At 48.2% G+C, this 16,193-nt stretch overlaps 6 protein-coding genes across 6 annotated transcripts; 2 read left to right on the top strand and 4 right to left on the bottom strand.

Moving 5' to 3' along the window:
- Positions 1-70: 70 nt before the first annotated feature.
- FOBCDRAFT_241236 (uncharacterized protein) lies at positions 71-2,947 on the bottom strand (the record flags this gene model as incomplete). Its single annotated transcript, XM_059610339.1, has 7 exons — positions 71-637; positions 674-806; positions 876-1,079; positions 1,132-1,949; positions 2,017-2,396; positions 2,465-2,833; positions 2,866-2,947. The coding sequence occupies 7 exons, from the start codon at positions 2,945-2,947 to the stop codon at positions 71-73; spliced, it is 2,553 nt and encodes an 850-aa protein (XP_059465186.1).
- Positions 2,948-2,987: 40 nt separating this feature from the next.
- FOBCDRAFT_275939 (uncharacterized protein) lies at positions 2,988-3,773 on the bottom strand (the record flags this gene model as incomplete). Its single annotated transcript, XM_054705137.1, has 3 exons — positions 2,988-3,260; positions 3,319-3,539; positions 3,629-3,773. The coding sequence occupies 3 exons, from the start codon at positions 3,771-3,773 to the stop codon at positions 2,988-2,990; spliced, it is 639 nt and encodes a 212-aa protein (XP_054561112.1).
- A 2,541-nt stretch (positions 3,774-6,314) lies between these two features.
- On the bottom strand, positions 6,315-8,695 carry FOBCDRAFT_251504 (uncharacterized protein; the record flags this gene model as incomplete). Its single annotated transcript, XM_059610945.1, has 5 exons — positions 6,315-6,515; positions 6,612-7,265; positions 7,504-7,617; positions 7,656-8,353; positions 8,410-8,695. The coding sequence occupies 5 exons, from the start codon at positions 8,693-8,695 to the stop codon at positions 6,315-6,317; spliced, it is 1,953 nt and encodes a 650-aa protein (XP_059465185.1).
- A 1,000-nt stretch (positions 8,696-9,695) lies between these two features.
- Positions 9,696-10,370, top strand: FOBCDRAFT_275937 (uncharacterized protein; the record flags this gene model as incomplete). Its single annotated transcript, XM_054705135.1, has 1 exon — positions 9,696-10,370. One exon carries the CDS (start codon positions 9,696-9,698, stop codon positions 10,368-10,370), a length of 675 nt encoding a protein of 224 aa, XP_054561110.1.
- A 661-nt stretch (positions 10,371-11,031) lies between these two features.
- Positions 11,032-12,072, bottom strand: FOBCDRAFT_241234 (proline racemase family; the record flags this gene model as incomplete). The annotated part of the gene is made up of 1 exon (XM_031185816.2): positions 11,032-12,072. The coding sequence occupies one exon, from the start codon at positions 12,070-12,072 to the stop codon at positions 11,032-11,034; it is 1,041 nt and encodes a 346-aa protein (XP_031036951.2).
- Positions 12,073-12,674: 602 nt separating this feature from the next.
- Positions 12,675-16,087, top strand: FOBCDRAFT_251503 (Alpha/Beta hydrolase protein). The gene is made up of 5 exons (XM_059610944.1): positions 12,675-13,318; positions 13,378-13,454; positions 13,503-13,980; positions 14,044-14,518; positions 14,873-16,087. The coding sequence occupies exons 1-5, from the start codon at positions 12,875-12,877 to the stop codon at positions 16,018-16,020; spliced, it is 2,622 nt and encodes an 873-aa protein (XP_059465184.1). The 5' UTR covers positions 12,675-12,874; the 3' UTR covers positions 16,021-16,087.
- The last annotated feature ends 106 nt before the right edge of the window (positions 16,088-16,193 follow it).

The raw sequence follows: 16,193 nt of genomic DNA, 5'->3' as shown, positions 1-16,193 counted from the left end.
TACCGTGCTCGTTTCAATGGTGGTACTGAATACAGCATTGAAATTTTCCTTGCTCTCCTGCAAGGCAACCTCAAGCCATGAAGTCTGCACCCAACCGATCCAGTATGTTCTCAGTGGCATCATGCATTGCTTCAACCAAGTCCCAATCCATTCTATCCACTCCCCCCTGAGATGAGCTACCACCAGCACCAATCCCGTTCCTCTGTTGATCATAAGATATCCCGAGCTTCTGCGGATCGAACAATTCTAGCAATGGCTCACCAAAGATATCCCCATCGGCGGCAGAGAGTTTGGGGTCAGTCACAAAGGCCAGCAGGTCTTCGTCGATGAGGCCTGTTTGTCTAACAGTTTGTTCAGTCGTATACGATAATCGACGCGGCCTGGTCCTTGATCCTTTGCTCCTCTTCAACAAGCAGCGTAGCCATGCCGGGAAGTCAAATTCTTCCGGCTGCCTGCCTTTGCTGATACAGACATCGACAGTCCAGATCATTCTCAGGTACATGTTCGGTTGACTTCTCAGAATCTGACACCAGTCTGTGAAAGAACTCCCGCTGGCTTGGAATAGACATTGGCTGTCAATCTGGGCTAAATTGGCAACGTGTCTCGCTGTCTGTCTCACCCACTCTACACCATAGTACTGGGGAAAGAAAGCATTCATTGTCTCAACTAATACTTTCAGTCGATCCTGATTTGATGCCGGAGTTGAGCCGGCTTCTACGGATCCGTTACATGACAGCTCATTACTGAGCGATGATAATCGCGCGGTGATGGTATGAAGCGTCAATGGTGTGGCTAGACAAGCAAGCCTATAAAAGAACATTAGTTTCAGAACTGAGTGGCAAATTCAAGTGCTGTGCTCTGTTTACTGGACTTACGCTGATATCGGGAGCCAACGGGCCAAGCGACGGCGGGTAAGCTCCTCATAGCATTTCGTGATCTTCTGAGCAGCGTCTTGCACCTCGAATGAGCTTTGTTGGAGTTTCAAACTTCGCCCTGGCCTTGCTGTATCTTCACCCGCAGAATCGGATGTGAGAGACTGCCGAAGTATCTTATAGTGACAGAGTGCAATGGATGCAGTGCTACACCATTGCTTAGTCTAACTAGGATGAAATGAGATATAGGGCAACTCACTGATAGTAGATGTACATGAGATTCGTCTGTAGCACAATGGATTTCTCCTGATCATTCCCTTTTCCATAAGAGTCTTTGGGTTCATTCTCAAAAGGAGGAAACTGGGCCGAGACTCTCACATACCAGGCCTTCAAGGAGGCCTCGCATCTCTCAAAGGCGAGGTCTTCATCCTCGGCAAATCGTGACTTGGACCTAACAGAGTCCTCAAACGGGTATGTCAGGGTAAGCACATCAGTCAAAAGAATCATGAGTTCAAGGAACTTGGAGAAGATGCCTATTTGTCGTCGTTTAATAGCCGGAGTGAATACGCTCGATCGATATATATCGTCCTGAAGGTGTTCGGCGCCCAAAGGGATTGTGTTCTTGAAGTCAAAACGGTCGTGGGTGATGTGGAGACTAAAACGCGTGCAGAGCGGCGAGATACGATCCATGATGACACAGCACCACCATAAGCGGTGGAGAGAATTTTGGTATTTCCGCTGTTTCGTGGATGTAATTTCTATTAGCTCTGGCACTTCTGTGTATCGATCCGCGTTGATACTTCTGGCGTGCTGGATGGCTAAGCTCAGCCAGGTCTTGTAGGGATTTAGGGTCGTGTTCGAGGGTGGTACCCAGCCCATCATGAGAATGGCTGCTTGAGCTAAAGGGAGTGACGACGTTTCAGATCCTAGATCGTACAACAGCTGCAGGTTTTTGGTTAATTTAGTGGCGGACCATTGGGTTGCTCTGACACTAACCTTTGTTCGTCTGTAGAATTCTGCTCGAGCAGTTCTAAGACTCGAGAAACCTAGTTGCTTGATGATGTGAAGAGACACGAACTAGAAAAGTTGATATTGTTAGTTCATGACGCCGTATCAAACTATGTAACAGAAAGGATATACTCACGTTGCAACTAGCAAAAAGCATAGCCTGAAACACCAGAAGTGACATGGTGGCCTGAGGACCTGTGGATTCCTTCTGAGAGTACATTTCCCAAAAGTCACCTTCATTGAGGAGCGGAATTAGAGGATGGTGGTGTCTAAAATATTGCTCAACGAAGTTATCGAGAATCGGTCGAGTTGGGACGTGTAAACATCCTTGAGCCTCCATGTAGTTGAGGTCTTGCTGAGCAATCGAATGAATGCTGTGAACTTTCAGGTACGGATAGTGAACGAAGAGCACTGTAGTACTTGTGCTGGTCCTCTGGGCTCCCGGTCGGGTAGATGGAATGTTAGGAGCCGTCATCTTGAGACTATGCGTTGAACTTTGTTCTGATGAGCTTGTTTCTGTTTGCATCTGGTTAGATATCAGGACCAAGATGCAGTGGAGTAAATAGTGAGGATGGGTTGTCTACCTATGACGGGTGGACCATCATCATATCTAGATGACGTCGAGTGTATCTCTGCGGTCTCTGTCTCGTTGTCGCCAGGGCGATTTTCAAAGAAGGCAGTGTCGTCGATAGCATCACCGAATGTCAACAAACCAGGGTCGAGGCTGGGTGTATGAAAGGATAACCCAGGGTGGTCATCGAGTGTCTCAGTGCCTGTGGGGGGAGGTTCAGAGTCATTGGCATTGTTGGCTTCATCAACCTCGTCGTCTTCCAGTTGCTCCGACAGCTGCCGATCGTCTCCCTGATAATCATCTCGGGGCGACCAGCTTGTCTCGTTCCTTGGTACCTGCTGATTTCTTGAGACGATGTGAGTTAGTAAAGGCAAGAAAAGAGCTATCGAGAGAATCAAGAGGGGAGCTACTTACAGCCTGGAAGCGCGTCCAACCACCAGACAATTCTTGCAGTCGAGGTGACAATTGGTGCATGGCTGACCGCGTACGGAGACATCACAGCGGACCTTTCTGAATCTGCATGACAGACAAGTACTCTAAAACTGACGTCGCCGCACCGAAGTTCTCGCCGAACGGCGGAGTCGTTTCGGGCTTGGCTCATGGTAAAAAACATCCTCCGAACCCTCACCCTCCGAATCCGGAATTATAGCATCCAGGGCCAGCCTGGGACGTTTAGTGGCCTTGCCACGGGATTTTCCATCCCCTGGCGGCACCATCTCAGGGGCAGGCGCGACCGGGGTTGGTGGTTCGGGAACAGATGGAGATGAGGCAGGCTCGGCCTGCGCAGCAGCAAGTGCTGCATTGTAATTCTGTTCAAATCTAATCAGTATTCGTAACTAACTTGCAGAATAGACACTTGTAACTTACTCGGTGCTCATCGTTTACCAAATGCCTCTTAAGATCATAAACCTTGTGCATTTTCTTTCCATGGCATTTCATACCAACCACACGGCAAACACTCTGGCCCTCCAGTGACCAGTCAACTTGTACATTAGATAGATGGGCGTACAAGGGCCCCAGAAGATGCTGTCGAGCAGCCACAGCTGCTCGCTGGACTTTGGCTTCAATTGAAGCCACTAGCTCGCTCACTATTATTAGACTTATCAGCTTCATGCTCCACTGAATAAGCAAATATAAGCTATTATAAGCTTATGGAGATATGGTAATAAATACTTACTTGGGAGAGGCGGCGGGGAAGGAGGTGCTGGGTCGGGGATTGGTGGTTGATACAAAGACGGCTCTTTGTCCGGAAGGACCATACTCAAAGTCTCGTCAACAATCCTCCAATCTCCGAGAGCATCGTTCGAAGATTGATTTACCATCATTGGATAGTAAAATTGGCGTGAAAATAAAAAAAAATCTGGAAGTTTGATCTCAGTACAATCATGGACAATTACCAGTAAAATTGGTGACAAGTTCCAGCTCAAGGCTCATCTCAATGGTTTCAATTTCTCTAAACTACCTTAGGTACCTAAGTACATTTGTGTCTTCTGCTACCCAATCTCAAAGTTCTCCTGCATCGCTCATGTGGAAGGAACAACCAAGGTGGCAGGCACACGGGTCAATTCTTGGGAAAGAAGGAGCGGCCCACCTCACACTTACGCCTGGAAACTCAGGTTGCCGCCAATGGGATCTGAAAGTTCGAGTTTGGGGGATATACATGAGAGATAACTTGAAGTAATCTTTGTTTTTTCGGGAAGACATAACGGCGTATCGGAACCCAGTTCAAGCACCGGTCTGATTTGCGATAGCGATATTGATCCCAAATGCCTCCCACTCTGTCGTTGGAACACTGAAAAAGAAAGTATATTAACCTCCATCTTGATAGTTTCCCCTTCAGACACAATGCAATTATTTTATATTTATTAATTTCTGTCTAGGAGGTAACTCTGCAAAGATCTAGTCAAGAAGGCGCCAAAATTGAGATTGAGTTGAAGTTTACCCTTGCTTAAGGGGGTCTCTTTGGGAACCGAAGGAAGCTTTGAGTAAATTCATAATGGTCAAGAACACGCGATGATACGATCTTGAACTATATTGTAAAGATACAATGCTGATATTAAGTATTTGGATAAACCATTTTAAATATCCAAAGCCCTGTTCCTGTAGCTTTATGGTTAACAAGACTGCTGTTCCTCCTTCGAGACTGGCCAGCCTGATTCTCTTCACTCCCGATCTGCTCTCTTTTTTTTTAAATGCGTTTGCGAGCGAATGGCCGCTATTCTCTGGACTGTTTCAGTGTATGAGACATCACGTGTCGAAAATCTCAATTCCCCTTTCACGGCATCAACCCATATGTCTTAGAGAAAATAGCAAAGATTTCGGTATCCCTTGCGTCTCTGGTAAGGAACACCATGGAAGAGAAGGCTCGACCGCCAAATTTGCTGAGTATCTGCGTAGAGGTATGGATTCCTGCATTCCTTCTCGTGTAAAAGACCGCGACGGCCCCTATATCTGCGAAGCTACTATTGAGTGTGTGGATGTCGATGCTATCGGTCCTCTGAAGCGCAAGCACCGGGCAGCTCGGTACTACGGCGACGTTGATTGTTCTGAGTCGTGAGATCAATGATCTTCTCCTGCGAATATCAGATCGAGTTGGTTCACAAACCAATGTTATGCCCTCCGATCGGTCATTCTCAGGCTTCACAGACGCGCTCATTGTAAGCCGGACGCTCAGAAACTTCCCACCGACTGGCAAATTTCTCAGATCTTCTTCATTCCTGATGCCGCCCTTCGCGTCCTCTGTGTGAAATGTTGAAGTGGCTTCGATGCCTGGCAATGTTTGAAAGAATGCTAGAAGTATCGTTGATTAGCCCGTGTCTTTCGCTCATAATCAGCCGCTTGACGCTCAAAAGATCGAGGGGTTCTGTGGTCAATCCAATAAGGTTCTCATGCAGTTGGGAAAGTAAACAACACCCATTCTAAGGTTTCATCGCAGGTGCGGCCCAGGCCGTGCGAACGGACGGTGGAGCTCAAGTGCTGAGAACTCGCTGTCCCATTCGTCTCTGGTACTCTTCAAACTTAAGCCAAAGTTGTAAATCTCGTTCCTTAGAACCGGATTGTAAACTCAAAGTTTTAATTGGGTCACCAACAAAGGCAACGGCTCACAGTAAATGAGAACCCAAATTACGTTACTACAGTAAAAGGACGTGAAGTTCTCGGATTGAGGCTCTGAGCCGTAGCCCCACCAATTGCTTTCCGGGGTCTGATGTCACCCCACGACCCGCCCGGGCTGTATCATTGCCTACCTCCCTTACAAATGGACCCTCATCAGCCTATGTATATGATGGAAATGCCGCCATAATTGTTGATAGTCGAGATATCCCACTCAATATCAGCTTGCTTGAATTTGATGGATCCTGGCTTCCCTTTTAGGATCAGGGCCACCATGAAGGGCGGGCTCGAGCTTCAGATGGGCTTAACCTCAGTGTATGCAGTGCAATGGACATTTTAGGCATGAAAGTTGCTCATGGGATATCCCTGGTGGTAAGTAAGGTATCATTGCCTTGTCATCAGAGCGTTGAGAAACCACCTTCAGTCTTCTCGATACATATCTCACACAAACGAGCATTAGCACTCTGCGAACGGCTTGAAGTCTCATCAGGCAGTGATCAAGCATTTTTGTCATGAGGCATGAAGAATATGATTTCGCCAGCGATTAACACAATTAAGCGAAAGTTCGCATCACACTTTTGCAATTCAAGTCATTTCACAGCTGAACTCTGGTGGCATTAACTATCTGAGTTGACTGTATCAACGATGAAACTTCCTGCTAAGCTCTTTCAACTGTCCATAGGCCTCCAGTGTCCACAGTAATCTTGCTATTGACATGTGTTCGAGTTCGCGTAAGGAACATCAAATCGATTTCACTCTTCACCACTGCCCAAATCGCCGTCACCTTGCGCGTCATCACCACTGCCTTCCTCCTCCCCTTCCGCCTCCTCCAAAAGATGCTCAGGTAGAGGGACGGGCACTCTAGTTGCCTCGCACAGCTGTGCAGGAGTCATAGAATTGTGGTACGCCAAGAAACGGTGTGGGCCTGTCGGGTGTTGAGAAAATCTGCTTGCCTGATAGAGGGGCGGATCAGTTCCCCAAAGTTGCAGTTTATCACTGTGTGCTGTGAATGTGCAAGGTCTGTGGAAGAGAGAACAACATTTACAAACCCAGACATCAGTCCTGCGCTCATCGCGTATGCATTTCATGCCTACCCCCATGTACGTGCATGTATCACACTTGTGTACGCCCTTTACTCGTCGTTGATCACCGGCCTCACGATTCATGACATCGGATTGTTTTTCGTAGGGCTCCGTGGTTGCAATATGGGTTAGATCCGTGTCGAACAGGCGTTTGATTAATCGAAAATTGTCATCCCAGATCGCGTACGCTGGTACAGGACGAGGAGCGCGCGACTCCCGAGAGACCCATCGATACTTTTGGGCCAAGTGATTTATCTCCAGCTTTCTGGCATGCAGGATGCTCAATCTCTCAGGGAACCCGTCGAGTGGTTCTGTGTATACTCGCCCCTCTATAGCTTGAAGGACATCCATGGCAAGACGCCAGGGTGCCAAAGCCTTTTCAACGTCGAGTCTCTCAGCATAGCCAGACATTTCCGTGTATCCTTTATAGTAACGATACATTGGCATACTAAGCCACGTTTGTTGCCCTTCGTCAAACCACTCAAATCTGACGGAAAAGCAAGATGCCTCATCAAAATTGACATACTGGCCTACGGATGGGACGCCAAGCCAAGCACGATCATGTGGCTTATGATCATCCATCACTTCAAAGACGAGGTAACCAAATCTAGCATCAGGAGGCTTTGGGCCTCGTAGCCGAGAAACCTCTGTGTGGAATGAAAAGAAGATAGTGCGAACAACGCCTTGCTGATTGATAGTACGCAGAGGAATAGTGTACCGACCATTAATAGGTGTCATAGATTTCCGGACTCGATATGTTGTAAAGGTGCGAGCAGACACGTCACCAAGAGCTGATGCTTTTCCCGGGACCATAGGGAAACAGTCAAAATAAGTTCGACCCCCATAGTCAAGCTCAAACATCGGAGAGCTTATGTTGCAACCATGGGGCTTTATTTTGGGCCAACCTATGGCCGAAACCACGGAACGTGCGACTGACTGTATAAATTGAGCTTTGCACTGCATTTGTACCCAGCTACCCTTGGAGTTCATATCGACTGGAACAAAGCATACAGGATGGTAGGTTCGAAGTACAATCATCATTGTTTGCTCTGCCATCTTGAGAATATGAGTAGGTGTTCTTTCATCAAAAGTCATAAGAGGGATCATATGTCTATGCTCCTTTCGGGACTTTCGTGCAATCTGGTAGTGCCCTTCATAAACCCCATCACAAGAATCGGTGCGTCTTTCATGGTCGCGATGCCGGACCCATGGGAGGATAGATTTACCAACGTAGAAGCCCACATGATGGTTGATATCGGCTTGAGAGGTATCGCGGTATGTCCCGTTAGGTTGGCCTCGGGGATGTGTATAAACCCGTAGGTAGATAGTGGGACGACCAGGCCAGTGTGGCGAAACGTGTCGGAGATCCAGAATATTCTTGAGAGAGAACCGTCCGTCCTTGAGGACGTTCAAGACGTCAGGAATGAAAGCTGCGTAAATAGCATCAACATTCTGTCGTAGATTCTGTCCGCCGAAGCAAAGAGCGAGGTCTTCGTTTGTAGCTCCAAGCCCTCTGAGTTGATTGGGCACGGTAGCAAATGTCCACCAAAGTGTTCGGATGAATCGCTCAAGTATCGAATCGTTGTTCTGAGTTATGCTCTGTGTCTGGGGTGCAATAGAAGAAACCGGGGCCGGAAGTAGTTCGACTGTCTGCTCAGCCAAAGTACGGAACTTGGCCCCAATGTTCAAGATACTGAGTGGCAAGACGACTAGATTGTATCGTTAGTCTGTAAATGCAAGCAATGGGCTATAGACTGCAGCTTACCTGGGATCTTTTTGGTGCCTTTGAAAAATAACACCATGGCAGTGTTATTGCCCCGAAAGAACATATAACCTGGTTCCTTATTGAAGAGTGGGAGGCGACCGTTCACCAATAGGTCTGTCGGCATCCTGCCCCTCCAAGCACCGGGTACATCGTCTGTCGTGTCGAGATATTTCCAATCACGCTTGAGTTCAACAGCCCACATCTGGCGAGCCGCTCCTGGGGGCCATGGCAGGTCGGTAGGGAGCTCCGTGAGTAGAAGCCGGTCGATCGAGGTAGTTGTTGCCATCTTGGCAATGACTGTCCCAGAGTCCTGTTAGCTTTGTGAGTGAGTTCAATGGGCTACTTACCAGCGACGTACAACTGCTGTGATAGAGATTTTTACTCACAAAGAGAAAGGGTCGAAAAGAAACCAGTGAGATTCGTCACCACGCGGCGGGTATATACGCAAAGTCCGTTGGCTTGCAGATATGGATAGCGAAGAAGAACTGATGGTAAGTCAAAGCGGTATTGACTTGGGAGTAATACAAAGGCACCAAGCCTGAAGTCGAATGAAGATGTGCTCGTAGCCAAGGAACACTTTGCGGATGTTGGTAAAAGAAGAAAAGAAGGCTGAGGAGAAGGGGAAGAGAAGAGAGAAGGGCAGAGATGTGGGAGCTTCGGTATTTATATGCAGAATCTCAGGTCTATAGTTATTGGCACCAAACAGCGATTTCACATTGAGTCATTCTCAAACGATGCCTCTTGTTCTTCAGTTTATAGAGTGATTCACTGTGGCTGTCCTGTTTGATTCACTGCCACAAACGAAATCGGTGACGGATGCATCACACTGTCACTGATTGGCAACTGCGCATTGTTTTCACTTCCAATTGATTCCTATTGTTATCCATTTTTTCACTCTGATTCACAACATCCATAATCTTGTTTGCCACGCAAGCACAAGCGAAGCTCGTAGGTTGTGCAGCCGAAAGCCGACGATGCCTGATACCGACTCAAATTCACCACCAGTTGCTGCATCGCTCACCAACATCACCAGGCCCCCAACCTCCGAAACCTTCTCACACCCCTAAGCCGGCTCAAGCTAATGAGATACCCAGAAGCGTATCAGTATGTTCGAGTTGTTTTACATAGAAACACAGCCTGGTCTCAGCAGCAAAGAAGAGGGTAACGATGTCCCTGTCGTAGCTTGAAGCCTACAAACAATCGCTATTGTCTTCGCAGAATCAGTGACTCTTACGACTCCAGCAACGCCATTGTTTGTGCTCAGACTTGCAGGTCTTTCGGTCATCATGATGACTGACTTTCAATACCAGCCTCATTCTAGGCAGCAGACAAAACCAGAAGTTTCTTGTCCAAGTGTTTCAATACCGCCGACGTTCAGAATAATCGGTCGCAATGGGACAACGCTGGCGGAAAAGTGGAAGCCGCACTTTGAGTCCTATATCTCACTGGCAGTAGACGAGTTCCCCAATTTCTTCCTCATCGCAGGCCCCAATTGCGGTCTAGGCTCAGGCAGTTTGCTCAGTGTTTTCGAAGCACAGGGCGACTATATCGTCAAGGCGATCCGCAAGCTTCAAAAGGAAGACTACGCTACCATCGAGGTCAAGCCCGAGCGTGTAGCTGATTTCAGTCAGTACATAGACGAGTACTTCAAAGGTACTGTGTACACGGACGAGTGCTCATCGTGGTATCGCGCCGGTAGACTCGGGTCACGAGTTGTAGCCCTTTGGCCTGGGTCTTCTGCGCAGTGCCTTGAGGTCCTGAGGGCGCCGCGATGGGAGGATTATGAATTTGAGAGTGCGGATCCTACGGGGAATTTGCTCCGGTGGATGGGGAATGGTTGGAGTCAGGTGTTGACTGAGGGCGATCCGTCGTGGTTTTTGGACCGTGATGTTGTGGATGCGCCGGATGAGGGGAAACCTGAGGACAGTGAGTTCTATAGAAGGCGACCATTTTCACACTAGGATACGATACGATCAGTGCAATATATGAGTTGTGACGCCGATAAGGGTACCTAACCTATCCGTTCCACAGTGCCTGAGAGAATTCCAGCGTGTCATACAACGGCACCTAAGACGTACTTACAGTTCTATTCGTTGATAGTGATGGGTCTTTAAAGAGGACCTTTGATATGAGAAGCCGATACATCTGTCTGGGGGATAATATGCCCTGTTCTTAGTGAGCAAGCTCTGAGACAAGCAGGTAAGTGAGCGAATCACCAAGATATGTGCTCTTTTTCAACACGGATATAGATTCATAAAAGTCAACACGACAAAATACAGTCTACATGATTATTTTAGTATACGATATTGGCAAAACCTCTGTGAACGTCAGTCCCCCTGAACTCGGAAGGACAAAGAAGGCCCCAGAGGGCAAAACCTCAAAGCTTAGATGAAGACATCATGAACTAGCCTAAAGATGTCCTGAAACATACTAAATTTATATAAGTTCTTTTATTGTCCTGGATAAAGGTGTCAAAGTTTTATGCCTCCCTTAAGAAGCTGGTGTTCTACGGAGTCGCTGTGGTTGTAACTTCCAGTCAGTGACACAAGGGATTCTTTGTAGACATTTGCATACTTCTCGCGATAAACCGGCCAGCTTCTGTATCATTGTTCTTAAACATGTCTACTCTTCGGGGTCCAGATGCCATGTATCTCCTACGCGAAACCCTTCAGGGAAAGGGTCCGTGGAATCCAACACAACTTGCTTGAAGCTTGTTATCCATGCTTGCCCTTCGACTGAGGGATAAATAGCAGAATATTCGCCAACCTTGGTTGTTCCCTCTACCCTACCAACAAATTCTGTCCCAGTGATGCCGCGATGATAAAAGTTCTCACCCTCCTTCAGCTCTCCTTTAGCGTGGAGAACTGCTAGCCTGGCACATGTTCCTGTTCCGCAGGGGCTTCGATCTAAGCGGCCGGGAGACACAACGACAGTATTGTTTGCTGCCTTTCCGTCCTTGTACTCGTAGAGGGGCTCTGTAAACTCGATAATTGTGACGCCGTGGATACCAGGGTTTTCGGGATGGACCGGGTCCGTTTGTTCCATGACAGCTCTCTTAATGCGTTCTCCGACTTTGACCAGCTTGGCGCCCTCCGTAGTCTTGATCTTCAGACCAACCGATGCAGCATCTACCAGCACGTAAATCATCCCTCCATATGCAATGTCGACTTTTACCGTGCCTAGATCCGGTACCGAGATCTCTTTTTCGGTGGCAAACACAAAAGCAGGTACGTTATGGAACCTGACACTCTTGCATTTCCCATTCTCACACTTCGCATAAGCAGTAACAAGCCCAGCCGGCGCATCAAGCTTAACAACCGTCTCAGGCTCCTGCATGGTCACCATGCCCGTTTCCAACAGACACGTCACCGTCGCAACGGTATTTGCTCCCGACATGGGCGGGTACTCTTCATGCTCCATGATGATGAAGCCATAGTCGGCTTCTGGGTTTGTGGGAGGCAAGACGAGGTTGTGGCACATTGCGGAACAGCCTCGTGGTTCGTTGAGGAGAAAATTTCGAAGGTGGTCTTCTTTCTTCCAGAAGTGCATCATCTTCTCGTACATTGTCTTGCCGGGGACATCGCGAACGCCGCCGACTACAACGTCGCAGACCTCGCCGCCGCAGTGGACGCCTACGGTGTTGAAGCTGCGCTTGAAAGGCATGGTGAAGAGGTAGAGTACACTGTTGTGATGAAAGTTTGAGTTGGGCAAATTGCTGATGGCTACATATTAAGTTCTATCTAGCATCAAGCTCTTATACAGAAGATCACATCGGAATCGACAACCGTAGGTTATCGCTGTTTCTATCTGGGGATCATTGAAGCTCCTCATAATTGGCTATCAGACGGAAGTCTGGAACGACCTTCCAGAAAGCTTAGCTTCTCCGCAGGTTCGAAGGTTAGCTTAGCCGCCATCAACTAAGGCTCGTGGGGTTTATCAAAGGGTCTTATTTGGGGTAAAGTTGAGGGACATCGGCGGGCGATCCGTAATCGGATGCAACACCATCCCGGTTCGGCTCGGATTATTCTTGCCCGAACAACAGAACACAAGGAAGATGTTATACTTTACATGTAAGTGCACGAGGGCGTCAAGTACTATTACCTGATTTACATATTTGTCCTTGAAGATCAAATAAACCTATGAGTTAAGGATACAAAGAAGCTTATATCACATAAACTCATTCACCGTTCATCGTCAAACTCTGATGACCATTTCAGGTCGACACCCCAGATCATGACCAAGTCATGCCAAAAATCAAGATCCAAACTCCCAAAACTGGCCATTTTATTGAAGATCTCCAGCTTCACTCCTCATTCCCCGCTTCTTGGTGCCTCGGTTGTGGATATAAGGTGACATTCGGCCTTAATATCGGATGCCTCAAGCTTGGATACAAAATGACTCGCGATACCAGCTTTACTATCCCATTAGTTCGATTGCCGTCATTCGTACCTACTTACAGTGACGCATGATGATTCCACCGAGTGTTTCTCACCTCCTGGCCGTTGGGGCAGGAATTGGTACCCTATTTGCCAATCATGTCTCTGCTCTTGACAGGACAACTGTAAAGACGGATAGCGGTGTTGTTAAAGGCTTTACAGACGAGTCTTTTCCTAATGTGGCTCAATTCCTCGGTATACCTTATGCCGAACCTCCGGTTGGGAAACGACGATGGGCTCCTGCAGTAGCCAAAGGACAATTCGGAACATTGAATGCATCGCATCAAGGCCCTGCTTGTCCTCAGGCTGAACCATCCAACAGTGGTCCTTGGCGCCCTGAGTTCCTGATCAAGCCTAACAGTACAGGCGAAGACTGTCTGTACCTCAATGTATGGACTCCATATAAGACTCGGGGAGGTAACAAGGATAAACTACCTGTGTTGGTTTGGATCCATGGCGGTGGTTTTGGTGCTGTATGATCCTCATTAAGTGGCTATCAGTGAAATTGAAGTTGCTTACATGCTTCGTGTAGGGCGGTGGTAACATCGACTATCAAGTATCTCCCCACTGGATCGCAAGGAGTCAGAAACACATAGTCGTCAGTCTCAAGTATGTAAAGACAATCCCTTCTCACTTACATCACTAACCGTGAGATAGCTATCGTCTGGGAATCTTTGGGTTCCCAAATGCCGCGGGTCTTGGCCCCAAAGAGCAAAATCTGGGACTCCTAGATCAGCGTCTTGCTGTCGAGTGGGTGCGCGACAACATCGCACGCTTTGGCGGTGATCCCAAGGGGATCACTCTCTGGGGTCAGAGTGCCGGCGGCGCTTCGGTTGGGTACTATCAGTATGCGTATCCTAAGGAGCCAATTGCGCGTGCATACATCCAAGATTCAGGAGGTGTCTTCTTACCCATCAACAATGCTGATTCCTCACACTCCAACTTTACCTCTATTGCGAAGGCGTTCAAGTGTGATAAAGGCAACCAGGTCGATTGCCTCCGCAGGGTACCATTCAAGGATATCCAGAAGAAGGTCGAGAATACAGCGGGAGTGAGCTTTGTTCCTGTTGTCGATGAGAGAACTAGGTTCTCCGACTACTCGAAGCGACTTCTATCGTCCAAGATCCCCAAGCTGGTAAGCTCTCCATCACATCATCTTACCACAAGTGAAAGAGGACTATACTGACCTCTCCCTCAGCCATCCATCATCGGTACCAACAGAGACGAATGGAACTTTGGTGCAGAGCCTGCAGAGCCTCCGGTCATGCCACCACCCGAACAAGTCCACACAGACAGTACCTTTGGTTGTCCCGCACACTTCGAAACAGCTCTGCGATCCTCAACCAACGCCAAGACCTGGCGATACATGTACTCCTCAAACTTCACCAACATCATGCCCGGGGACGAGGGCGCTTTTCATTCCGCTGAACTTCCTTTGATCTTTGGAACCCATGATATTGCGCGGAATAAGTCTGGGCCGTTTGAGTACAAGATCAGTCATTCGATGCAGGATTACTGGTTGGCGTTTATTCAGGATCCCTATGCTGGATTAACGACGAAGGGATGGAAGCCAACAGCTGGAGGGTATGATGCATTGCAGACTGGTGTGGAGTTTGGGTTTGACAATAAGATTGTTGTGAGGAAGTATTCGTTCAAGTCCTTTCGGGATGGGTGTAAGAATGCTACTGCAGTTCAGCAATAGGTAGTCCCACAATTAGTTATCAGCAAAGCTGGTTCTTATGTCAATTCAATACGATTTCCCAAGATATTTGCCATTTCATCGCCAATTCCTATCATCCAAAGAGCCATGTCTGCGAGAGCTATCGGGTGCCGATCCGCAGTCGGATGGACCGGCCGGCCGTGGGGTCAAGACCGGCAACCGGCTCCGACGCTGGCCGTTCTGCCCCTCCAGCGCCGACTTCGCAGTCATCCGTACCACGATAAGCATCGGGTTTATATACCTATATCAATAGTCAGTAAATATACACAGCTCTACTCTTCATCTGATTCTTCATTTATTGTTTTAGGCACAATGACCAGCAGCCTCGTCGTCCTTGGCGATGCCGAAATCCGAGAGCTTCTCATCAGCCTGTCCAAAGAAGAAGTCCTTCAGTTCAAGGAGGCTCTGGAGAACATCCTCATTGACTTCTCTGTCAGAGGTGAAGGGAAATACCAACCAACACCAGATTTCGTCAACCGACCGAATGGGCAAAAGACTCTCTTCCGCACTTTCAGCTCTCCAGACCATGTAGGAACCAAGATCGTGGTCACGCCAGCTCCCATCAAGGACTCAGAGGGCAACACGGTGAACCGTCCACTTGGAGGACTTTTGTCTTTGTGCGATTCTGCAGGTGTGCCGACGGGTATACTCAATGCTGCGGAGCCAACTGGCTATCGTACTACTTTATCTGCTTTGATCCCATGGACTTGGAGAAGGAATACGGAAAATATTGTGATCTTTGGAGCGGGAAAGCAAGGGCTTTGGCATACTCGTCTGGCACTGGCTCTCAGAGGCTCCGAGATCAAGAAGATCACCGTCGTGAACCGGTCTGTGGGCCGGGCCAAGGATTTGGTCAAGACGGTTACGGAAGAAAACCAAAAGTACTGGAAGTCTTCTGCCACTCTGAATGTTCTGGATCCTGCTAAAGCTGATTACGACGAGGCTCTGGCATCTCTCTTGTCATCAGCCGACGCAGTGTTCTGCACAGTTGGTTCAACAAGTCCCCTGTTCTCACACAAGACCATCCTAGGTGATGGAACACTAAGCAGATTACCTTTCGTCGGCGCCATAGGTTCATGGCAAGCCGACATGATCGAACTTGATCCAGAAATGCTTCGCCATGCTGCTTCTCGCGACGACTCATACAGCCCTCATGGTGCGGAAGGCAGTATTCTTGTTGATGATCTTGAAGAGGCGATGGTCAAGTCTGGAGAAGTTATACAGAGCGGTCTCAAGGGTGAAAGGTTACTTCAGGTTGGAGAGATCTTAGATTGGCTAGATGACAAGTCTGAAAGGAAGCCTGAAGGAGGCGTCGAGAACCTGAAGAAGTGGATTAGTGAGGGCTTCATTGTGTACAAAGGCATTGGCGTGAGTGTCACAGATCTTGCCGCTGGAAACGCGATCCTGGGCCTTGCTAGGAAGAGAAATGTTGGAACGACTATCTCTAACTTTTAGCTTAATGACGGGATTAGATAGAAGCTATCTCAGAGTCTCTAATGTGCCAAGTCATTTTGGTGGTCTACATGGTCGATTTCAGAAGCTACATTCGAAACAAAGTCGATGACAAGTATATTTATATCGGTTAGAAGACAGTGTATATGACAGGATCAGCTGATATAGAAGTTCAT

This window comes from Fusarium oxysporum, chromosome VI (genome assembly GCF_013085055.1).
Source record: "Fusarium oxysporum Fo47 chromosome VI, complete sequence".
Classification (NCBI taxonomy): domain Eukaryota; kingdom Fungi; phylum Ascomycota; class Sordariomycetes; order Hypocreales; family Nectriaceae; genus Fusarium; species Fusarium oxysporum.
Note: the sequence above shows the minus strand (reverse complement) of the source record. Positions and strands in the feature narration are given on the sequence as shown.